This window comes from Stegostoma tigrinum, chromosome 8 (assembly GCF_030684315.1).
Source record: "Stegostoma tigrinum isolate sSteTig4 chromosome 8, sSteTig4.hap1, whole genome shotgun sequence".
Taxonomy (NCBI): Eukaryota; Metazoa; Chordata; class Chondrichthyes; order Orectolobiformes; family Stegostomatidae; genus Stegostoma; species Stegostoma tigrinum.
This window is the reverse complement of record NC_081361.1, coordinates 46,092,693-46,118,928: the sequence shown is the minus strand read 5'-3', so window position 1 is coordinate 46,118,928 and position 26,236 is coordinate 46,092,693. Positions and strand designations below refer to the sequence as shown.

General features: G+C 41.7%; 1 protein-coding gene across 2 annotated transcripts in view; it reads left to right on the top strand.

Annotated features, from left to right (window-relative positions):
• LOC125456152 (cytosolic phospholipase A2) overlaps nt 1-26,236 on the top strand; it is a 126,352-nt gene that overhangs the window by 54,886 nt on the left and 45,230 nt on the right. For both annotated transcript variants that reach the window (XM_048538937.2, XM_048538938.2), the window contains exons 5-9: nt 1,496-1,612; nt 11,983-12,020; nt 18,344-18,488; nt 20,458-20,594; nt 23,798-24,020. In XM_048538937.2, the coding sequence (XP_048394894.2) occupies nt 1,496-1,612; nt 11,983-12,020; nt 18,344-18,488; nt 20,458-20,594; nt 23,798-24,020 (660 nt within the window). The remainder of the gene's footprint in view (nt 1-1,495; nt 1,613-11,982; nt 12,021-18,343; nt 18,489-20,457; nt 20,595-23,797; nt 24,021-26,236) is intronic.

Here is a 26,236-nt window from a genome sequence, read left to right as displayed (position 1 = left end):
TCCCGATTTATATAAAAGCTTATCCAAATAGATATGAAAGTTTAAATTTCTTCCTTTTCTAAGTAATTGTCCAATCTCTGTACTTATACAATCTACCGTTTCCAAGGGGTTATAAGGTGGCCAATATACAGTTCCCACAACAACCATAAATCCTTACCTATCCTTTCACTCTACTTGTCAAGTCTCCATGACTGACCTACCTCTTATTATATACACTCAAAGCTTTGAGGTGGTTTAATCTTTAATACTTAAGGTGACTCTGCTCCCCCCTCATCCTCCTTGTCTTTAAAGTAGACCTTATGACCTGTTCTATTTTGTTCCTAGTTTTGCATGGCTCACAGCACTACTTCAGTAATGTCCACCAAGTCATACCACCTAAGTTGAATTTGCACCCGCAACTTGTTGCATTTGGTGCTTGTATTCCATGCTTCTGTATAACAAGTGTTTATTGGGCTAAACTCACTAAGTTGTTTGTCCACTGAAGTGTTTTGCGTGCATATTTCTTATTTCTTTCTCACAGACGTTTAGTGACTTTTATTTTACCTTTTAGCCAGTTTTAGGAGCAAAACTTCTCCCCTCAAGGCCCTTGCCATTGGGGAAGGACTTGGGGTATTGGCCACTGAAGTGGCCAACTGGAGTTTAACTTGGTTGGAGAATAAAAACTGCAGCTGCTGGAACCCAAGCTAGACAAACAGGAGGCTGGAAGAATACAGCAGGCCAGGCAGCATCTGGAGAAAAGGAGCAGTCAACATTTTGGGTAATTACCCTTCTTCAGGACCAAGAAGGATAAGACCCAAAACATTGACTGCTCCTTTCCTGCGGATGCTGCCTGGCCTGCTGTGTTCTTCCAGCCTCCTGTTTGTCTAGCTTGGCATGTAACTTGGCAGGTCATCCCAAAAGTAAGCACTGAGAGCTTTCACTGGCTCTCCAAAAAACTGGTGAGGCTCCAATCACTTGTGTTTAAAAACGACACAGTGGAGAGGGAGGTGGGTTCATTCTGTTATTGTGTCCGACATGGTGACATGTATATCCTGCTCGAGTGTTCTGGGTTAATAATGTACTCTAATTTTAAACATTTTAACTTAATCTTTTATATTTTTGGACATAATCTATAACATACTGAGATAGAATCCAATTTTTCCCACATTGGATTACAATGGGAAATAATTATTTTGAATTTCTGTTCTTGATTATCCAGTGACTCTTTGTGCAATGTGTAGATGTCAGATATGACAGAACAGGATTGATCTAATAGTTGAATAACCTAACTGCCACATTAAGGGACATAAATAAAGAGACAGTTCCCTTTCACAGGGAGTGCTTTCAAGAGCAGCACAATTTACATTAAAGAAATGAATGGACAATGAAGGAACTTCTGTGCTTGGTTCAGGTCCTGCAGAAAAGCTTCTAAAGTTCTTATGGTCAGCTGCTTGCATTTGGCTGATGTTATGAAGTGGATACGTGACTTGATTAATTTGATCTATTTTCTTCATAGATAACTTTAATGGATGCAAATTATGTGATGGATGAAACCTTGGGCAGTACCTCATTCAATATTGGAGAGAACATCAAAGTAGGAGAAAAGAAGGAGTTTTCATTCATCTTCAATAATGTAAGCTTTTTTTAATGAATCGTGTGCAAGGATATCATACCAAACAAACATTACATAATCTTCAGAGATAGTAGAAACTGCAGATGCTGGAGAGTCTGAGATAACAAGGTGTAGAGCTGGATGAACACAGCAGGCCAAGCAGCTTCATAGGAGCAGGAGAGCTGACGTTTCGGGCCTAGACCCTTTTTCAGAAAAAAAAATTTCTGTAGAAAGGTCTAGGCCCGAAATATCAGCTCTCCTGCTCCTATGGTGCTGCTTGGCCTGCTGTTTTCATCCAGCTCTACACCTTGTTATCTTCAGTGTATGGCAACTTACTTTGCTCCTACTTCTTCCAATTTGAATAATTGGTTATTTACTATTTTAAAAGGTGATAAAATGTGTATCTTTAAATTGTAGCATTGCTCATTATGTGGGTCTTCACTGCTTGTTTTAATTGTTATTGTTGCATTAATTATGTTGTTAAGGCATGCAAATGAAGTGGCACTGTTTTACTTGAGTACTTCGAGCACATTATAAGGAGAGACTGCTGGGATCCTGGGTTGGTACATTGGAAGCAAACATATGTACTCCTAGATTCCCTAAAGCAAAGCCTATTATCCAAAAAAAAGTTTGTAATTTCATACTTCAAACAGCTTGGCCCAAAAAAAATTAGTTTGCAACTTCATAAATTCAAACGCTTGCTAACAATAGAACATTAAAACGTATTTTAACAATAACTCTTTCCTGGGATATAAGCATCACTGAAAAGGCAGTATTTCATGCTCAACCCTAATTGCCATTGACTTGAGATAACACAGTGTGGAACCGGATAAACACAGCAGGCCAGGCAGCATCAGAGGAGCAAGAAAGTTGATGTTTCAGGTCGGGACTCTCCTTCAGAAATTTTGCCACACAGTGTTGACTCTGGCTCCAGCATATGCAGTTCTTGCTATCTCTGCTATTGACTTGAGTAGCTTGCTAGCCTATTTTAGAGGGCAGTTAACCAACACTGGTGTGGGTCTAGATTCATACTTTCTTTTATTTCAAATATATAGTTCATTCATAAAAATATCTTTATATACATTGATAGTCCCAAAAGCAGTTTTGTTCTGTACAGTAACATATGACGACACAAACAAACGTCTGAGTTTGACTCTATCAAGCAACAATCCAAAGGTATCTCTTACTTGTACAAGACTGTATGTACACATACAAAAACAAAGTTGCTGGAAAAGCTCAGCAGGTCTGGCAGCATCTGTGAAGGAGAAAACAAAGTTAACATTTCGGGTCCGGTGACCCTTCCTCAGAACACTTGTACGTGCGTATATTTGAGGCAACAGGAGGATCCAATAACTGAACGGACCCCCATTTAACTTCACAAGGAAGCCCTTAGATGGCAGTCTTTCCCCACTGTGCTTTGGCAGCAGCTGCCCCAAGCTATACTGTGCCCCGCAGCATGCAGTTTCGAACTTTGAAATGTGCCAGTGTGCAACACTCAGTTGAAATCAATTCCTTGTGTGGAAGACCAAAGGGTGTAACTGAGTTGATGGTCCCCCAGGCACGGTTGATGTTTGTTTCGTTGTGCGTTTCAGGGAATAGACCACATAAGCACAGAGTTCTGTGTCACAGCGCTGCGCAGGATGAACCTTGACAAAAATCACTGCATCTCTCTCCAGACTTCCTTTTGCAAAGGCACATTCCAGCAGGAGATGTGCAACAGTTTCTAAACCTCCCCATCCCCCACAGCTGCTTTGAGGGCAGTGTGCAGTGGCACAGTCACACCCAGTTACAACAGCAGATTTCCTTCCTTAGAGAACATTAGGGAACTATATGGGATTTTACAAGAGCCAATGATCATTTCATGGTCACTATGACTAATGTAGTAGCTTTCAATTCTACACTTATTAGTTATTGAGTTTAAATTCTACCAACTGTTATAATGGGATTTGACCCCATTTTCCCAGAATATTAGCCTGGGCCCCCAACTTGATAACCAGTGACATTACCACCAAAGTACCATCTCCTCATTGGTTGATAGCTGGCTGGTATTTGGTTTTACAACTAATGGCATTAATCATTCATTTTGTTCTAAAGCTGGTTACTCCAGATTCTTCAGGTGCTGAAAAGCATCTGAAGTGGCCAGATGGAGGCTTGAGCTGAAATGTCAGGTTAGCCATAAGACGCCATCTTTGTAAAGGAGTTGAAACCTGTCAAATTAGGGAATCGCTCCAAACATCACGAAGACCCCGATTGCCAATCAAATTGTGCACTAATGTTGATTAAAGAGACGGTACCATGTTTAGGTGGGTAGTGCTTCAATTAATTACCATTTCTCGTAAAAGTCAAGTATGACAATTCTGAGCAGATTGATTGCCAGAATCAAATCAGGACTGAGGATTTCCAGTACTTGAGTATTAAACCTATTGCTGCTTTGGTCGTTTTCATTTTAAATATAATAGTGATTAGCTAACTCCAAAACTGCAGGCTAAAATTAAGTTTTTAAACAGGTATGTCTTATTAGTACAGTAGCCACTCTCCCTGTTTCCATCTTTTCCCTAAACTATGTCTTAAATATAAAGTAGCCACAGTAAATAGTGTAGGAGACATAATGGGAATTGCAGATGCTGGAGAATTCCAAGATAATAAAATGTGAGGCTGAATGAACACAGCAGGCCAAGCAGCATCTCAGGAGCACAAAAGCTGACGTTTTGGGCCTAGACCCTTCATCAGAGAGGGGGATGGGGAGAGGGAACTGGAATAAATAGGGAGAGAGGGGGAGGCGGACCGAAGATGGAGAGTAAAGAAGATAGGTGGAGAGAGTATAGGTAGGGAGGTAGGGAGGGGATAGGTCAGTCCAGGGAAGACGGACAGGTGAAGGAGGTGGGATGAGGTTAGTAGGTAGATGGGGGTGCGGCTTGGGGTGGGAGGAAGGGATGGGTGAGAGGAAGAACCGGTTAGGGAGGCAGAGACAGGTTGGACTGGTTTTGGGATGCAGTGGGTGGGGGGGAAGAGCTGGGCTGGTTGTGTGGTGCAGTGGGGGGAGGGGGCAAACTGGGCTGGTTTAGGGATGCAGTAGGGGAAGGGGAGATTTTGAAACTGGTGAAGTCCACATTGATACCATATGGCTGCAGGGTTCCCAGGCGGAATATGAGTTGCTGTTCCTGCAGGAACAGGTTGCAGGAACAGCAACTCATATTCCGCCTGGGAACCCTGCAGCCATATGGTATCAATGTGGACTTCACCAGTTTCAAAATCTCCCCTTCCCCTACTGCATCCCTAAACCAGCCCAGTTCGTCCCCTCCCCCCACTGCACCACACAACCAGCCCAGCTCTTCCCCCCCCACCCACTGCATCCCAAAGCCAGTCCAACCTGTCTCTGCCTCCCTAACCGGTTCTTCCTCTCACCCATCCCTTCCTCCCACCCCAAGCCGCACCCCCATCTACCTACTAACCTCATCCCACCGCCTTGACCTGTCCGTCTTCCCTGGACTGACCTATCCCCTCCCTACCTCCCCACCTATACTCTCTCCACCTATCTTCTTTACTCTCCATCTTCGGTCCGCCTCCCCCTCTCTCCCTATTTATTCCAGTTCCCTCTCCCCATCCCCCTCTCTGATGAAGGGTCTAGGCCCGAAACGTCAGCTTTTGTACTCCTGAGATGCTGCTTGGCCTGCTGTGTTCATCCAGCCTCACATTTTATTATTTACAGTAAATAGTGTAACTGTGTTGAGGAGAAGAGGAATTGTATTCCTCTTAGGCATTGTAGAAGTTACAGCAGTACACAATGCATGTGTTAGTGTGTATTCAGTCATTTGTTCAGTTGGTGGGAACAATGGAAAGGTGAAGCAGCATGTTGTGTATCAGTGTTTGTGGAGGATGCCCAACTGAGCAACAGGCTTTCTCAGTGAAGTTAGCTCTGAGGCTCAGTTCAGGTTGGGAGCCTGATCAGTAGAGGAGGTTTCTTTGTTGCTGGGATGTGGCAGAAACTCTCCATCTTACAAGGCAGCAACATGGGAATGTTACAGAGAAGGCAGCAGAGCCTGATCAGAATGTTCTGAAGAGTTTGGAGATTGATGTATTGGTGATTTGCTAACTGGCAAGATTTAATAAACAGATGTGTGTCACTGGAGACAGTAGCATAGTGATATTGTCACTGGTTTAAGCCAAAGGCTAATGTGCTGGGGAAAGCAGATGAAATCTGACATCGTTGATGGTGAAGTTTGAATTCAATAAAAAAAAGGAATTAAAATCTAGTCTAATTGATGACTATATAACTATTGTTGATTATCTTAGACAAAAACCCATCAAATTCACCAATGTCCTTCGGGAAAGTAAACTTGCCATCTGAGCCTGATCTGGCCTACATGTGATGTCAGACCCACTATAATGTGATTTCACACTCAACTGCCCTTTGAAATGGCCCAGCAAGCCAAGCAATTGTATCAAAATTGTTGCAAAGTCTAATGTAAAAAGTTAAACCAGACAGATCACCAGACTTTGATCAAGACACACTGGAAAGCACAACAGCACACTTGACCTTATTGACTCTGCTGACAAATGTTTAAGGGTGTTTGCCAAAAATGGGAGATCCGTAGAACAGGCCGGTCAAACAGCAGTTTGACATAGTTACACCATGGAATCAGGCCGAATGATAATGTCCCAGATGCAACCATTGTTGACTCTGGCTATCTCCAGTCCCATTGGTGTTGCAAGCTCTTATCTGCCTAAGCACCCTGTTATCTGTATGTCCTTGTTTGCTATGATCTTCCTGTACTGCTCGCAAAACAAAACTCTTCACTGTACTTAGGTACATGTGATGGCAATAAATCAAATCAAATAAATAGACTCAGCGGAGGTTTCAGCACAGTGGTGTCTAGACCTCATGAAGTCACATGCATCAGCATTAACATAGGCGAAGAAACCTCCTGCTGGTTACCGTCTGCTGTGCCCCTCAGCTGATAAATCACTATTCTTCCATAGTGAACACCACTTGGAAGAAAGACTGAGGGTGGCAAGGATGTAGAATGTACCTTGGGTGGAAGAATCCAGTGTCCAATATTGAAACTCTTAGCTCTAACATTCTAATTGGGAGGGCCATAGTTTCAAGTTAAAAAGAGGGAGGTTAGAAAGGGGGAATAGGAACTAAAAGTAAATGAGCATGGAACAGAAAACATGAAGTCAAATAAAATATCACTTGGAGGTAGCAAAAACTGCAATGGTGGAGAAATAACGCAGCGTGGAGCTGGAGGAACACAGCAGGTCAGGCAGCATCAGAGCTGTTCCTGAAAAAGGGTCCCGACCCAAAATGTCAACTTTCCTGATGCTCTGATGTTGCCTGGCTTGTTGTGTTCCTCCAGCTCCAGACTGTGTTACCTATAAAATAAAATGTGACTTCATTCTAGTTCAGATTGGGGGATTCAGAAATGAGTAAAATGATGAATCTGAGGAAGATACAGGATAAATTGGATTGAAGATATGGGTGAAAAGTTGCGTCAGTTTAAATGTTATAAATTAATTTTGCCAAAAGAATTTCACCATGTCTTCTCAGCAATTAATTTAGTGCATGCAAAATAATTTGTATTGTGGGAAGAGAATATATTGGCCTAAATATGTTTTCTCCAAACTATTTTTATTCCAGTAACCCATTAACCTTTAAAAACTAAACTTGACATTCCTTAATCCTTGTTTGTATAAATATCTTGCCTGCTCAGTAGTTTTCAACTTCATTGGAGGCCTTCACCTATGACCATAGCCCTTTACTCAACAAAATAGATGGGTAATGTTGGAGGAGAAGACCCATCTTCAAGGGAACACTAACTTGCCATTCAGTATTATTTCTTGGGAACAGAATAGAAGGACATGCACTGAGGCTGTATTGTGTAATGCCTTGAATAGTCAAATCATCAGCTGGAAGATGATTTCAATAAAAATGGTGATAATCTTCAAGGTGACCCTGTTGATGAATGCCTGGCTGCAACACGCTTTCATCTCCAGGAAGATCAGATCTGGTTATTTTTCCTCAGAAGATGCTATTTCTGAAACCACAAGCAATTCTCGTCACCTACAAATACTGATTGACACACATTCTCCAGTCATGTATTATCCATGACAAAACAATTTTTTCATTTGTTTTCATCTTCTACTATGTTTTCTTTTAAGGAAAAGTTAGAAATTACAAATAAGAAAGGAAAGATCACTTTGATGGAATTGTACTTTCGGACCCCTAATAGTAAGAGAGAAATTGAGAAACAAATGTAGGGAGGACTCAGATATATGTAAGCATAATAAGATTGTAATAGTGGAGGATTTTAATTTTACAAACATTGACAGGGACTATCATAATGCTAAAGGTTTGGATGGTGAGGAATTTGTCACATGCTCAAAAATAATTTCGTTGTCATTGTGTGGATGCTCCTACTTAAAAAGAAGTAAAACTAAACCTTCTTTCGGGCAGTAAGGCAGGGCAGGTGACTGAAGTAAAAGTGGGGGAACACTTTGGGGATGGCAACCATAATTCTACTAGTTTCAACATGTTTATGGACAATGATAAGTCTTCCATAAAAGTTAAACCTTTTAATTGGATTTGACAAATTTTAATGGTATGAGACAAGAACCTTCAAAAGTTGATAGGAGTAGACTGTTCGCAGATAAAAGGACATCTAACAATCGAGAGGTATTCAAGGGTCTGATGACAAGATTTCAGGGGTATTTTGTTCCTGTTGGAGAGAAGGGTAAGGCTGATAAGATTAAGGAACAGTAGATGGATAAAGATATTGAGGAGGTTCTAGTCAAGAGTAAAATCATTTTTTTTTAGATATAGACGGTTTGGTTCAATTGAATCTTAATCAATATGAAGAGTTGAGGGGCATTCTTGAGAGAAATCAGGAAGGCAAAGGGGAATATGAGATAGCATTGACAGATAAGATTAAGATAAGGTTAGTGGGGCGGCACAGTGGCTCAGTGGTTAACACTGCAGCCTCACAGCACAAGGGACCCGGGTTCAATTCCAGCCTCGGGCGACTGTCTGTGTGTGGAGTTTGTACATTCTCCCCGTGTCAGCATGGGTTTCCTCCCACAATCCAAAGATGTGCAAACTAGGTGGATTGGCTGTGCTAAATCGCCCATAGTGTTCAGGAGTATGTGGGTTATAGGCATATGGGTCTGGGGGGGGTGGTGGGGTGGATGCTCCAAGGATCGGTGTGGACTTGTTGGGCTGCTGGGCCTGTTTCCACACTGTCGGGATTCAAAGAATAATCTATTTAAACAAATTGATAGCAGGGATGAAAACCCCTAATTATGAAGCAAAACTCGGAATAATTGAGCAATTTCCATTGGAACAGAAGTGGCTGGTGTATGTAATTAGATGCTTTTAAAATGACAAAGGGCTCTCCAAGAAAAGAGGGAAAGGAGTGTTATCTAATCATGAAGTCAATGATGACAGGCCATTGATTGAAACTGGCATTAGTAATGAAAGATAAGAGGTTAGTAGCTATTTCTTCCTTCAGAATTGTTGCTCGTAGGAATGCTTTGCTCCAGGACTTGTTCAGGCAAGCAGCTTTTCTATTTTTTAGAAAAAACAAACACCACATAAATATCTACAGTAGTGAAAAAGAATGAGGTATTGAGAATAAATTTGAATTTCCCCAGGGGCATAAAATGACTCGAGTAAAGAGCCAAATCACATTCTTCTGTTATGCAAATATATTTGATTCGTAGCCAAAACTCTGCTATCTTTCAGGGTCCATCAGCAGTTAGCATCTAAGGCCAAAGCCAGGATTATTTCTGCTGCTGGGACATGTTGTTGAGTAGCTCAGGCTAATTCACTTCTTTTTCTGCGTCCCTGACTCTGTTTCCTCCTCTCTTCCCACATTTTTGGAAACAGCTGGCCCTACCCCTCACTCCCTGGATATTTCCAGTCAGATTGAAAAATAAAAACTTGCAAGTTTTACAACTTTCATTGGCAGATTTCATCTACCCTCCGAGGTTCAGCCCATGCAGAGATTTTCAGTCCATCATTTCATTACTGTATCATTACTATAATTGGATTGATTCACAGTTATAGAATGAGATGCAATTGCACAGCATTCTTGATCCAGTTAGGAAAATAATGTCAGGTCACTTGAATCTTTTTCTGCCTTATAAAAGGCAGTGTTTGCTGACATTGTCAATGGTGGGTAACTATACATTTTCACTTATTCGGGACTATGCAGGTGCTAGGTTCCAACACTAAATGCCACCACACAGACTTTATATGTAAAGTAACATGTAGCGTCATGCGTGAATGCAGTGCTGTGCATGCATGTTGAACTGGGGTTCAATCGTGGAGCCGCAAGACCGGGGATAGTTTCCCAGGATGAGGAGGGAAGACAGCCTAGGACCAAGGCAAGTTGTGGTAGGTGGGCAACAAAGAGGGCCCAGGAATTGGGAGACCCTTTCCCACTTCTGCCTCCCTCCTTCTGCACTTCCCCGGTTCTCTCCCAGATCCCAATACAATCCCACACTGCTCCTGATCTCGCTCCTCCTCCAGCCATATCCCCCAGATAACCTGCACAGATGTGATTCAAAGTGGCACATTACACACATGCTGGTGGCAGCTAACACAGCCACTGTAGAAAAGGCTGTAGAAAAACCAATCCCCGCACTTCCTTTCTCGTTGAAGCTGTAGCAGTCAGTACTGTCATGGAATTGTTTTATCCTGATGTGTATGTATGAAGAAAATTTGATTTTATGCAGGTCCCTCTTTTAAAAACCGGTCCTGATGTCCACAGGTGTATTTTCTGGCAGGTACCCCAGGCTTTCAAACAGCCGCAAGAATTTTGCTCAATAACTGTAAATAAAAGCAATTAATTAGAATCATAGAGTTATACCGCATTGAAACAGAACCATTGCCCATGCTGACCAGATATCCTAAACTAATCTAGTCCCATTTGCCAGCATTTAGCCCATATCCCTCTAAACTCTTCCTATTCATGTACTGATTCAGATGCCTTTTCAATGTTGTCATTGCACCCGAATCCATCACTTCCTCTAGCAACTCATTCCATACATGCCCCACCCTCTGTGTGCAAAAGTTGCCCCTTAGGTCCCTTCTGTATCTTTCCCGTCTCACCTTAAACCTATGATTTCTAGGTTTGTCCCCCACCTCCTCCCCCACCCCCCCCCCCCCCCCCCCCCCCATCCGACCCTGGGAAAAGACCTTTCTATTCCCATCATGATTTTATAAATCTCTACAAGGTCACCCTCAACCTCTAATGCTCCGGGGAGAAAAGCCCCAACCTATTCAGCTTCTCCCTATGACTCAAAACTTCTTGTAAACATTCTTGTAAATCTTTTCTGAACCCTTTCAAGATTGTCAACACCTTTCCTATAGCAGGGGGAATAGAATTACAGGCAGTATTCCAAAACTAGCCTAACCAATGTCCTGTACAGCCGCAACATGATGTCTCAATTCCTATACTCTGCACTGATCAAAGAAGGCAAGCATACCAAATGCTTTCTTCATGACCCTGCCCACCTCTGACTCCTCTTTCAAGGAAATGTGCACTTGCACCTTTGTTCGGCATCGCTCCCCAGGACCCTGCCGTTAAATGTATAAGTCCTGCCATGGTTTGCCTTACCAAAATGCAACACCTCACATTTATCTAAATCTAAATGTAAGTTTGCCACTCCTCAGCCTCTTGGCCCATCTGATCAATGTCCCATTGTACTCAGAGATAACCTTCCTCACTGTCCATTACACCACCAATTTTGGTGTCATCTGAAAACTTACTAACCTTACCTCCCATTATTCACATCCAAATCATTTATTCTTCAGTTTTGTTTCATAGTTTCCACACATTAGTCCAGACCTGTGGAACTGATTAATTATTTCTTGTCTCAGATTAATCTGCATCCAGGCTACAGCTCTTGATGGATCTACATTCAGAGATGGAGTTGTTTGTGGGGGACCAGTGACCTGGGAGGACTTTCCCAAATAATGGAGTCAAATAGAGAGTTAACAATGTTGTAGCTTGTAAGATCAATTCCTATTCTGTTGAACTTTCAGATTTCAAATCAAGTAGCAGTAAAGGGCTGATCTCTGGGTGTAAAATATGCCTCCAATCTCAATTACCTGTGAGTGAATCCTGCTACAAAATCCCTCTGTGAGAGTGTGGAGTGTTGAGAATGCTTCTGATGCATTCTAGGGTAGAATAGCTTGCTGTCCCAGTTTATGCACCAGTTTGGAAACAATGGCTTTCAGAATATGTGCTGCCCATTTTAAAACGGTTATGATTTTGTTCATTTTAGTGTAACAGTTTGGAGTCCAGTTTTTGACCAAGCTCAGTTGTGATAGGTGATTGTGAGGCTGTGTCACTGACTTCATACTAATGATTTCATTTCATCTTTTCCAGGTGACTACCGTTTTTTTGGACATGTATTTAGAAGTTTGGTAGGTATCCTGATGAAGCTGAAGGCTGTGATTTTCATGATAGATCTCTTCTGTCAGGCTGTAACTGGAGGAAAAGGGCAGCAGAGACTCTAAGGAAATAACAGAAGCAAACACACCAGCTGTTTCTCGGGGGTTTCTGCTGAAATTACAGCAGGAAATCAAGAAAACCATGTGGAACTTCCAACTTGTGCTCAATGAAGGAGGCAAATGTTTTAAAAGAATGGGGGGATGTTTCAAGGTGTAATGAACTTGTCTTTTTAGATTGATTTCAATGCATTGCATTTACCTACTTGCCATGTGAAATCACCTCCTGACAGTCCCTGCACAGGGCTGCATGAGAAATGTTAGGGTGAGCATGCTAAAAATCAAAAGGCAATTTTGTGGACTGAGACTGTGTCCTTTTGAGAGGCAGCTCAGCACCTTGGGACAATACATACAATTGATCTCCTCCAAGACGAGTGCAAGTGTGTTCATGGGGTGGAGTCGGGTAGAGTTAAACAATGTGGCCGGACTTAATTCAGCCTTAAGCATAAAGTCCTACACTTAGTCTTTATTTTGAGATTTCCCATGTCTAGCGAATAAGCATTCTCATGGAGACTGCCGGTGTGGAGGTGTTTTGCATGAGGTGGGAGATGTGGTGGAGGGATGGGTGTTAGGGAACAGGGTATTAGGGAGGGTGATAAGAAGGTGAGGAAAAATAATAGGTGGAGGAGATTGAGAAAGGGAGGAGGAAGTCAGGATATAGCAAGAGATGCTGGGAATTAAAGAAGGGGGTGACTTAGAGAAACTGGCTGTGGGGTGAGCAGGAAAGCGAGCATGAGAAAGGGAGGAAGATGGGGTGTGATGTTGTGACCACGTGAATCAGATTATAGAGATACACTCCTCCATTTAAAATGCAGGAGGTAAGGAGAGAAAATCATCAAAATGGAAGAAGTAAGAGCTTAGTTTTGTTTAGCAATATGTTATTTTTGGTAGGAACAGTTAAGTCCCAGTTGCTTAAATTTAAACTGCTTCATGGACAACAAAGAATGAATTGAAGAAAACATAACCTGTTCCTGGAATTTTAAATACCTGGCTATGCTCCACTAGTACCATTTCAGTGGAAGAGACTGTACTGGGAATTGCTGTGAGGGATCAGTCTCTGAGATTCATGCTACAGTCAGCCTTTGACCAAATTGTGTTGCTACACTGGGATGTTTACACAGGAAAAGCCCACAGGGAGAATAATTGGATCAGGCCCAAAACAGGCACAGGGATTGTGACAAGCAATTAAACCACCACTGTTCCTGCCAATACAGCCAGCACCCCAACCTCATGCAGCCTGGTTCTGTTGATTTTGCAGAAAATCTTAGAAAGGGGCGAGTGCCCCCTAAAATTAGCTCACTGGCTGCAGTAGATAGTGGAAGTGCATAGAAAAGACATTCAAAGCAGAAATAAATGTCAATATGTGCAACAGGACAAACAGCATATCCTGAGTTTGTCACTCACAGCATTGGAGGGTCTGGGGATCCAGGAGATGAAAACAGGAGAAAAATTCTCTATCTACAGAGAGTCAGGAGACCCTCTGGAAAACCATTGTGAAGACAATGGGAGCACATTGTCCTCACTGTTGAAGCCAGCAGTTTTTTCCCAAGGAGCTGGGTGTAATAAAGGAAGGAATGCACTGACTGCAAATGGTTGATCAATGCCATGAGTGCACATACAAATGCCATAACTTCCAACTGCAATACTAGCCTAAAAAACTGCTGTGTTTCTCACATTCCCTCTACTTACTTACCAATAACTTCAATCAGTTTTGACTCATACTTCACATTCCATGCCTCAGTTCACCCCTCAGTGATGTCGCAAGCCAGACACGATTTGCGCACGTTGCCAGTTCGACAATGGTAACAAGCAAATTGCCCAAACACATTTCAGCACATTAGCTGGCGCATTTCCCTCTCTCCTGTAAGACAAGAAAGCACAAAGTAAAGTGGATAGAGGAGAGGCACAAATACAAGTCCTCACACCCTTAAAGAAGACAGTGTTCCCACTTCATTGGATTGGCTGTGACTGAGGCTGGTACCAGAAGTGTGTGGCTGAAACCATTGAGGATGACGCTATGTTCCAAACTCATTCAGTTTCTCAGAGACTGCCTAGTCATCATGTAATAGGTGAATTAGCAAGGAGCTCATGCCTATAATGTCTTATCATGTCGTAAAGTGTCGATGCCATTGTGCAGTCAGTGGTCCCCTGCAGCAATGGAAAGCCCACTGTGCTGCCACAGGCACAGGCACACTGTTAGTTGAGTCTACCCAGAGAGAATCAGTGACTGTACTCCCCTCTCCTGACCTAAAGACCGTCCCTCACTTTCTTTGTGCCACATTGGATAGAAAACTGGGAGATGAGAGAAATGGGCTTCAGCTGGAAGGATGTAAATAATTCATGTCGTGGTTACCCTCACAGCCGCTGGCATTGTTGTTCTTCTCTGTGGCTGAGCTAAGAGAAATCCTTTTTGAAGACTCTGAGTGAATATGGTCTCTTGCTGACAGCCCTGTTCCACCAGCACCCTGCTCGCACTCCCTGTATGAGCAGCTTGTCCTAATCTCTTTGTTGCTGCTACTTAATCTCCCTTCCTTTTTGCAGGTATTGGGGCCGGGTGGGGGTAGGGGTCCATTGCGGGAAAGGGGGGTGGGGAGCTTGGCGCAGTGGGAGTGGTCAGCACAGTCTTAATAAATGGGAGTAAAGGCTTTGATCAGAAACCTTGAAGAACCCAAGACTTCACTATTTGCCACCATTTGCTCTTGACTTTATAAATTTTAAAAAAGTAGGAAATGCACAGCACTTTCACAAACCCTGACAGAATCAAAAGAAATCAATTAGCAACTAACCTGAAAGTAGATGTGGCCCTTCCTGCTACCTGAAGCATATTCCATTTAAAAAGAATGCTTTGGTTGGAGTATCAAGGTTGAAAATGGCACTGTTATGATCAAATCAGTGTTCCACACTAACTGTAGCAAGCTGCATGGCTGGCTTGTGATGCAGAGTGGCACCGACAGCGCAGGCTCCTTCACAGTGTAAGCTGCTTTCAGTGCATTTTCTTAGTGATCCTGTTTTGAAGAAAATGAATTTTTCTCTTACTAAAATCTAACATTTAGTGTCACATTCTTGGGTGTGTATCAATTTGGAAATTTTTTTGATGTTCATTAGTTTCCTCATGTAAGCTTTGCAGCACTGGGTAAGTTTTGAAAATTTTGTTTTGTTTTGTGTTTGGTCAAAACCCATCATTTTTATACTGCTGGTAAAATATCACTACATTTGCAACAGAGCATACAATATGTCACTTTATATTATTATTCATTCATGGGTTGTGAGTGTCACCAGCTAGACCAGTATTTACTGTCCATTCCTATTTGCCATTGAGAAGGTGCTGCCTTCTTGAACCACTATAGTTTCTTAATTGCACCTACAGTATTGTTTGGGAGACAATTCCAGGATTTTGACCAACTGATAGTCCAAGAATAATGATGTAGTTCTGTGTTCGGATGATGTGTGGCTTAGAAGAGAACTTGCAAGTAATTGTATTCCAGTATATTTGCTGCCCTTCTCCTTCTAGATGGCAGAGGCCAAGGGTTTGGAAGGTGCTATTGAAGGAGCCATAGTGAGTTTTTGCATCATGTAGATGGTACATACCGCTACCATCATGTATAAATATTAGAGGGAGCAAATGTCGAAAATGTTTAATGGAATGCTGATCAAGCAGGCTGCTTTGTCCTGAATGGTGTTGAGCTTCGGGAATGTTACCCAGAAATGCACTGATCTAAGCAAGTTTTTCATTGAACTTGTAGATGGTAGACAGGTTTTGGGAGTCAGAAGATGAATTTTTCACTGCAGGATTGTTAGCCTCAGACCTGATTTTGTAGCCAATGTATTTATATCACTGGACCATTTGAGTTTCTGACCTATGATAACCCTCAGGATGTTGATTGTTAGATATTCAGCAATGGAAATGCAGTTGAGTTCAAGAGTGATGATTGGATTCTTTCCTGTAGGAGATTGCTATTGCTTTGCACTTGTATGATGCAAGATGCTTCTCACTTATTAGCCCAAGTCTGAATGTTACGCAGGTCTTGCTGCATTTACATATGGGCTGCTTCAATGTCTGAGGAATTGTAACTGGTGCTGTGACTGAACTTTGGGAACAATCACTACAAAACATCCCCACTCTGACCTTACGATGGAGAGAAGGTAAAGATAAAGCAGCTGAAGATTGTTTGATCAAGGATGCTACCTTAAGGAGTTCCTGCAAAAATGTCCTGGAGCTGAGATGACGGATCTTCAACAACTGACCCGAAACTGTCACCGGACCTGAAACGTTAACTGTTCCTTCCTTCACAGATGCTGCCAGACCTGCTGAGCTTTTCCAGCAACTTTGTTTTTGTCCCTGATTTACAGCATCCACAGTTCTTTCAGTTATTAGTAGAGAGCTTTCCCAGTTGCCTATGAATACAGTTTTGTTGGAGCTCCTTGATGCCACATTTGTTAAACCCTGCCTTGATATCAAGGTAATTTAGCCTCACTTTCTCTCTCAAGTTCTGCTCTTTTGTCCATATTTGAGGTCAGGAGCTGAGCAGTACTGACAAAACCAAATCTGAGTGTCAGCGAGCAGGTTATTGTTGAGAAAGTGTCACTTGATATCAATAACACCTTCCATCACTTTACCAACGATTGAGAGTAGACTGATAGGGCATTAAATGATTGAGTTGGTTTTGTCCTTCTTAATAGACAGGACATAACTGAGCAATTTTCCATATTGCTGAGTAGAGGTAGGTGTTGTAAGTGTACTGCAATAGTTAGCCCACAGGCATGGCTAGTTCTGGAGTATATCTTTGGTGCCATTGCTGGGATGTTGTCAAGACCCATAGTCTTTGCAGTTCCTAGGGCCTTCACCCCTTTATTGACATCATGTGGAGTGAATTGAATTGGCGAAAGGCTGGCATCTGTAATGCTAGGGACCTCAGGAGGAGGACACAATGGATTATTTGCTTGGCACTTTTGGATGAAGATTAATACAAATGCCTTGTCTTTTGTGCTGCAGTTGCTGGTCCTCAATATTTATGGTCAAAACTTCTGAAAAACTCAATTCTTTTCCCATGACTTGAATATACCAAGTGACATTCATTCCTCAATTGTATTTTAATATTTTTTCATTTTGGATAGCACAATGCTTGACATTGAGCCAGTGCTGGCAGTCTGCTCTGAGACAACTGCTCGTGCAAATCTTGAAATGGCTGCATGGAGATGTGTGATCATTGTCTGGGCACTAGCCAGGCCCTTAGTTCTTCTTCAAGCCTGCAGGGGAATTGAGTGCTCAGTGTGCACATCTCACACTTTTTTGGCTATATTTGTGTATATATATATGTAAAGATTCCAAACACTTTGCTATCAATAATGTTAAGCTAACTGCCTCTTGTTTTGAATATTGAAATAATGTGAGCTGTTTCACCATTCCTCCAGCACTTTCCCTTTTCTAATGATATCATTGCCTCCTCTATATTGTCCTTAGCTTCCATCAGTACACAGAAGTATGATCCGTCAAGAATCAAGGATTTATTCCCCATGCAGATTGTCCAGTTTATCAATCCTCCAGTTTTAAATCCCTTGATATTCGTTTGATCTTCAACATCATGCCTACCTTGTTTGGCTTCTTGTAAAAACTGAGGCAGTAACTATTCAATATTTCAGCCATTTCATTGTAATTATCTGGAGGCTTATCCTGTGACTCCCTTAGTGGATCATTTGACTTCATTTCCCTTTTGTTATTTATGTGTCTGTGGAATGCTTTCCATCTATTTTCATCTTGTTAATTATTTTTCAAATATCATCTATGTTTTTTAAATGATTTATTTTCTTCACTAACGTGTGCTTTCTACAATGGATATGTCAGTATTACTGTAGCCGGCCCTTTATCAATGAGTGACCTGACATAGTGATCACTTAGTCGTTTGATGTTTGATGTAACTTGATGATCTAGGTATACTGGATATAGGTATACTTTGCTTTTAGAATGCTGCTATGCTTTTGGAACAATGAGACAAGTCAGCATTTTTAACAATTGTTTGGGAATTAATTTCCTTTCACAAAATAGTTTGGTTTTGAAAGTGCACAAATGAAGCTGCTGTTGTAGTCAGTTGAGCACCCAGTAGGGTCTAAAGACAACATAAACCATTCACCCTTCTCCCTTGTAGTTTTGATGGAATGTAAAAGCTTGTATTGCAACTCTTTCAGTCTTCAATACCTCTTTGCAATCAAAACTCATTGTAATCACTTCACTTTGTTTCCAGTTCTTCAGCTGATCTGAGATTCAGTATGGCACTGTGCGATGAGGAGAAGTCGTTCAGGCAGTCCAGAAGAGAAAAAGCCATGCAAGGAATTAAGAAGCTCTTAGGACCAACACATTCTATGAATGCACCACAATCAATACGGGAGGTAAAGCTTCAGGATGTGATAGAATCTGTTTATTTCTGGAGGATGTGCCTGCATTGATGACAGCTAGGCTGGCAATTCGTATTCATTACTACAGAATTACAGGACTGTAACGGTGCAGAAGAAGGCCATTCAGCCCATCCTGCCTGCACCAGTTTTGTTTTTTAGTGCCAATGTATTCCAGCATACCATTTTTATCCAAATAACCATCCAACCTCCTCTTGAATGTCTTGACTGAGCCTGCCTCCATCACATATCCAAGCGATGCAGTCCATGCGTAACTACTCACTGTGTGAAACTGTTCTTTTTCTCACATCAACTCAACTTCATTTACAGATCGCTTGAAATCTGTGCTCTTTTGTTCTTTTCTCTTTTAAAAGAGGGAACAGCTTCTTCCTGTCTACTCTGTCTAACCCACTCTTGGCTTTGAAAACTCGAACAAATCTGCTCTGAGGCTTCTCTCCAAGGAAAACATGTCCCAACTTCTTCAATCCATCCTCATTACTGAGGCTTTTCATTTCTGGACCCCGTTCTTGTAAATCGTTTCTGCACTCTCTCCAGTGCACTCACATCTTTCTCACAACTATACACAGTACTCCAGGTGAGGTCTAACAGGCATCTTGTAAACATTTGACATCACCTTCCTGCTGTTGTACTCCATACCCTTACTAATAAAGCTGAGAATACTGTAACGGCACTGTCCACCGGTCCTGCCACCACCAATGATCTGTGCACATTTACAGCCAAGTTCCTCTGCTCCTAAGCCCTCTTTAAATTTGTACCCTGTCATATGTATTGTCTTCCAATGTTCCAATATCCCAACACCAACCCCTGGCAAGCTCCACTACAAACCTTCCTGCAGCCCCAAAAATATCCAGTAACCATTACTGACTGTTTCCTGTTGCTAAACCAATTTTATATCCGTGTTGCTATGCCCCTTTTATACCACGAGCTATAACTTTTCTCACAAGTCTATTGTGTGGAAAGTACGGTTGGATTATTAAACTGCTGATGGGAGGGTACATTTTATTACCTGTACAATTCTGTATTCCAGGAACCTTCACATTGCCTGAAGCCTGTCATTAGCCTCCTATCCCAGGCTTCTGGTCAGTGAGATTTCCTAAAAGAAAGACTTTTTATAAAGACTACGAGCCTTTTCAAAGTGAAACACAGCCAATTAAACATTTTTAAAGCCTAGTCACTCTCGGACTGTAAGAAAAGCACACTTGAGGTACTTTCTTTTTAAACAAACCAGTTGAACCTGTTTGAAACTTCACAGTGGTCATTTTTCTCAAATACTTAAGGATTAGAGACGACAAGGGAAAATATGAAGTTAGAATAGATAATAATGCCGACTGACATAGCATCGCTGTCTTCAGTTGACCAGCACATGGACAACAACCTCACACAAACAGCAACAAAATAAATGACCAAGTAATGTTTCTTAGTTACCTTTGTTGAGGGATAAATATTGATTGAAATGCCCTTCTTTGAACATGCTATTGGATTGTATGGATCCATCTGAATTGGCAGAAAGGGCCTCTCTTTAGTGTTTCATCCAAAGATCAACTCCTTGAACAGTGCAGTCTTCTTTCAAAACTGCACTGAATTATCAAACAGAGTGGTATGTTCTACAGTGGGGGGTAAGATTTGAACTTCTGAGTGCTGATGCCACTGTCCATCTATAATACATGGCAGACACTAAATGCAATGCCTTAACTCCCACAGACCTAAGTTGTATCTACTCCTCCAGCAGCTCCTTACTTAAATCAGCTATATACAAATATCACAAAAATAAACATTAAATCACAAGTAAAATGAGCAGTATTTAAATTCAGACTAAAACCCAGCGAGTCACTGATGGACAGTTGTTTCATCACGCAGTTAGGGTATGCTTAGTTCTGCAAGATAACAACCTAGAATTTTACTTCATGTGGCCTCTGGAGTGTAAAGTTTTTCTGTTGTATTTCAGGTGCCAACAATAGCTATTCTGGGTTCTGGAGGAGGCTTTAGAGCGATGGTTGGGTTTGCTGGTGTTATTAAAGCTTTGATGGAATCTGGAGTTTTTGATTGTGCAACCTATATTGCGGGACTCTCTGGTTCCACTTGGTAAGTTCCATCGACAAGGTTTCTTTCTCAGATATTGCCAAATGGATAAAGTTTTGTTGTGTAAGCTGTCAGAAACTTCAAGTCCATCCCTGTCACTGAGGCACAAAATCAGCACTCAGTGTGATTTTAAGATGTATAGATAGATGGGAAGTTATGAGCTGGAGTTTAATATTAGGGGTGGGAGATTTCCCAGCTCAGCATGCCTATCTCAGGAAAAGTTGTCCGGCAAGGTGTGAATTACATTGTTAGGGACAGTTGCATGCCGACACTGAGCCGGCTGTCACAGGCAAACTTAGTGAGACTTTACTGAGAGTCCAGCTATCCATTATTCTATTGAACAAGTGCACATAAGGAAAGCAAAGCTTGATTGAGAACCTTTTCCTTTGGATCTGTTTGTTGTTAGCTCAATATTTAGTTACACAAGATGAAGAAATGTATAGTGTTATAGGTTTTGCTATTGATACTTCAAAGGTCTGGTTGATTGACACCTTTATAGGAGTGTAGGAACAATAGGCTTTCAGAGAGTTGGAATTTTTTCCAGCTTTTCCACACATGCCCTTGTTACTATAGCACTCATTCAATCTGTCAGTAGGTATAATGGATGAATGCCCTATGAAGGTAATATGCTATGGATTGTTAATGAGGGTATGAAGGGTCATTAAATTATAACGGGGACGGGCAAGATAAGTGATCTAACATGTTATCTTTGAAAAGATTCCCACGTCCTGACTATGGGTCATGTCACCTCTGAGGAACTGTGAACCATGAGCCCATGAGAAGTTTGCCCATCTCCAGGAGAAATGCACAGCTTAGGGAATGCTTATTCCTCTACTGAACCTGGCATTGGAATGGGCTGGAGTTCCCAAATTTGGGTCCTGTCCATCATTTTTAAAAGTCTGTGTAATCTCCCTGACTTCATGAAGATCCACCTCTACAGCTTTGATTCCTTCTCAATATTGCTGAAGCTGATGTCAGAAGGGCCATTGATAGAAACCAGTATTGTTAGCTTTATAGTAGTTCTGTAAATCAGGAGGTTGAAGGAAGAGGGAACATGAAGGAATCATAATCAGTAGGGAAACATTACTGAACACACTGATGGAGTTGTGAGCTGATAAGTCAATTGGTCCTAATGAACTTCATCCTAGGGCCTCAAGGGGAGGAGGCAAACTTCATCCTAGGGCCTCAAGGGGAGGAGGCACTGGCCTAGTGGTACTGTCGCTAGACTGTTAATCAAGAGAACCAGATAATGTTCTGGAGACCAGGTTCAAATCTCATCGCAGCAGATGGTGGAATTTGAGATCAATAAAAAAAACCCAGAATTAAGAATCTAATGATGACCATGAATCCATTGTTGATTGTCAGGAAAAACCCATCTGGTTCACTAATGTCCTTTAGGGAAGGAAACTGCCATCCTTACCTGGTCTGGTCTACATGTGACTCGAGACCCATAGCAACATGGTTGACTCTGCATTGCCCTCTGGGCAGTTAAGGATGGGCAATAAATGCTGCCTATCCAGTGACACCCTCATCCCATGAATGAATAAAGGGAGAGGTGGATAATGAGGTAAAAAATGTGTTGGAGCCAATTTTACAAACGTTTTTCAATTCTGGAAACATTCCGACAAGTTGTAAAGCAGCAGATACAACCTCTGTATTCAAGAAGGGACAGAGACATAAGGAACCATCACCCAATTAGCATAATGTCTGTCAATGTGGGAAATGTAATAGAATCAATCATTGGTGAGGTGATTACTAGGCACTTGGAAAAATATCAAGGTAATTGGGAAAGTTAGCACAGTTTTGGGAAAGGAAAATTGTGTTTAACCATTTTATTGGAATTATTTAAAGGAGTAGCATGTGCTACAGATAAAGGGAAGTCCATTGATTTTGATTTCCAAAAAGCATTTGATAAGGCATCACATCAAAGGTTACTGGCCAAAGTCTAAGTTCAAGTGTAGGGTGTGACATAGTAGCAGATGTAGAATAGCAAATGCAAAAGCACAAGCAAGGCATTGTGGATGCTGGAAATCTGAAATAAAAACAGAAAGCTCTGGAGAAACTCAGCAGGTTTGGTAGCAGCTGTGGAGAGAGAAACCAAGTGAATGTTTCTAGTCCAGTTTCTAGTTTTTTCAGAAAAGCGTCATTTTAGACTAGAAACAACTCTCTCTCTCTCTCTCTCTCTCTCTCTCCATCTCCCTCTCTCTCTCTCTCTCCCCCCCCCCTCCCTCTCTCTCCGTCCCCCTTTGTCTTCACAGATGTCAGCAGACCTAATAAGTTTCTTCAGCACTGTCTGTTTTCATACAATAGATAGGAGATTACCGGCAGAAAACTAACTATGTATAAGTAGTTCTTTTCAGATTGACAGGATGTGATGAGTGGGGTCCTACAGGGGCCTGTGCTGGACTTACACCTTTTCACGATTTACTTCAATCACTTGGTTGAGTAGATCAAAGTCATGGTGGCTAAATTTGCAGTTGAGACAAAGATAGGTAGGAAGTATGTTGATGAGTGTCACAAGTCGAAACACCTTTTAACACTCAGCATTTAAGATCATTCATGAAGATTAGCCGCTGGGCAAAATATTAAGGAGATGCTGGACCCAGTGAATCATTTTGAGCGATACAGGCCAAGTATTCTGGTGTCCAGAGTACTTCTTAAAATTTGGCTATGGCTACAAGTACTTCTAGTGTTCTCAAAGTGCAAGTTTTCAGCCTGGATAAGTAGCATCTGAGAGGTGATCTTAAAAATCTTTATAAAATATTAAGGCAAAGGTTCCAAAACTGTTGTTGCTGTACCTGCCTTTGAGGAATCACATCCGATGCACAACAAAGTTGGATATTTCATGCTAGAGCCAGTATAGCTGGGAGCTAAGAACATTGATTTTTGAAGCTTTAGCTGTTCCAGTCTTTGAATGTTCCTACCACTTTATTAGAACTGACTGACAAGCAAATGAGTTTGCTTCACTCCATGATCCTCAAGTCCAGTGACCCAGGAATACGTCAAGGCACGCTGTCATATCATGTCAGATATTTATGAAAGAAGGGTTGGCGATCTCTTTCGATTTGCTTTATTTGGGATAGATGGGGACAGAGAAGTTGTTGCCTCTGGTGCCAGTGGTGAATGGATGAGAACTTGGTAACATAGAAAGGCCTTTGTGTTATCACTGTGTTTACATATCCTTCTCATCCGTCCTTCTCAATCAGGTACATGTCAACATTGTATTCTCACCCTGACTTCCCAAAAAAAGGACCTGGTGAAATCAACAAAGAGCTGATGGAAAGTGTCAGTTATAGTCCAATGTATCTGCTGACCCCTTTGAGGATCAGACGTTACATTGAGGCACTGTGGAAGAAGAAGAGGTCAGGGCAACCTGTCACCTTTACTGATGTGTTTGGGATGCTCATTGGCGAAACGCTAATTCAAGATGTAAGTTGAGAATATTTCCTCTTCCACGATATCAAACCACGCAGCTGGAATGCATGTTGATGATTGCTGCATATTACTGGAAGGAAACAGAAGTTTTAATAGGATCAATTTTTATTTTAGTTTAGTCAGTACACTGGTGTTGTGAGAGACCTGAATGAAAGATTGAACACTGTAGAAAACATAAGTTGTTCTGCTAATGAGGATGCCAATTCTAAGGTCTTTCCCAAAACTTAATAAAAATCATGTTCAGAGTTACTGATCAGATTCCTCATCTATTAAATCTAAACTTTATGTATTGAAACAAGAAGAATTAAGTTTTAAGTCTTTGTGTATTGCATCTGCGAATCATAGTAAAACAAATATACACACTCATATGCGCTGAATGAGAAGTGTCATGCATTTCTGTAAATTATAAAATTATTCAACAGGGCTTTTGGGTGATAATGGTGTGCAAGGATAGGAGAAAAAGGCAGGAGATTGGCACCAGATAATAGACCGTATTGACCTCATTCTGCACCATAATTATTCTGTGATTCTGTGGCGCTCAAGACCTAGCCCTACCTCCCACAAGCTGTTCCAGTAAGTCACTGGCATTTACCCCACAATTTAGAGAACTGTCCAAGGAATCCAGTTTGGCCAGTTACAACCTGATTAGTCTGCGCTTAATCACCAGCAATACAATGTAAACTCATCAAGCAACAATCTGCTCATCAGCATTCAGCTTGGGTTCTGCTAGAGCTACTAAACTGCAGAGTTCTGCAGCATTGATTCAAACATGGACAAACAAGCTCAATTCCAGAGGTGAAGGGTCAGTGACTGCCCCTGATATCAAGGCAGTGTTTGCCCAAGTGTAGCATCAAACGTGCTTGGCAAAATCGGTGTCAATGAGAATCATGGGAGGATGTTCCACAGGTTGCATTTCATACCAAGCATAAAGGAAGATGGGTATGGTTATGTAAGGCCAGTCATCTTAGCCCCAGAACATCACTGCGGCAGGGTCCTCAGGATAACGTCTCAGTCGCCACCCATTTTCGGTTGCTTCATGATCAGTACTGGCTTTGGCAGCCTAACTTCTAGTATGCAGTCCTGTTATCTTTTACATTTAATTCTGTTAGGCTGACCGAGTGAAGAAAGATGCAGCTAGGTAAGCACCTGCTGCTCTCTCCTTCACCTCTCACAGTGACAAACTTTGCTGCACTTTGCACTCCAGCCTCTGAGTCCATAAGCATCAGAGATCTGACCTGTATGTATCATGTATGTGGGCGCACATCAGGATGCTTTCTTTCTGAAACTCTGCTGACTGCTGCCTACGTCCAGCCTTCTTCCTGCATCTGCCCCAACAGTTGAGCAGCAAACATAACTCCAAGTAAATTTAATACTTAACTCAAACTCACGACACATGCCCACTGCTGACCCAGAATAGTAGTCTCATGATCTTTACCATGAACAAAGCTTAATTTAACAGCAGCATTGTCCTTCATGGGGGAGAATCATTTAAATAATCAAACAAGGGCAAAGAAGCCCAGGACAATAAATTGGGCTGAATTTATACAGTGAAATAGCATTATCATATGATATTAGACCCATGCCCTTTCATCAGTAAATCTGTAGTAATGGAATTTAGTGAGGAATCAGAGCTTACTAAAGCTAATCAAAGCTAATTTTATGCAGTCAGATTTACACAATTACCAAAAACCATTTGTCAAACTAAGATTATCACGACAGGTCTGTGTAATTTTGAAATACGCACATAAGATCTGAGCCATCCAAGAGGCTAAAGATAAATGGAGATTGGTCATTTTTAATGTTGCGTGCAGTTTGTATCTTATCATCATGAGAAGTTTAATACGTGATATATTATATTACAAATGCATTCCTGAGAGATAACCTCAATTGTAATAGGAAAAATGGTCTGCTTCACCAACAGTCCTCCTGTCAATCCATTGAGCCAGAGCCAGTCCACATCCGTTTACAGTGTATCCTCCTCTTCAGCTCAAGTCAACCTGTAAAAACTGGGCACTGACAGCTGGAACTTCTCTCCCTACCAGAAACAAACACTTTGTATTCCTTTAGCAGGAATCCTGTATCCTTGTTCACAAACTGGCTTTGTTGCAGTGACTGATATTCATTTCCACTGCTTGTAATGGCATTTATGATGAAAGTCAATCAGCTATGTTATTTGCACCATGGAACACAACAAGGATTCCTGTTACCGG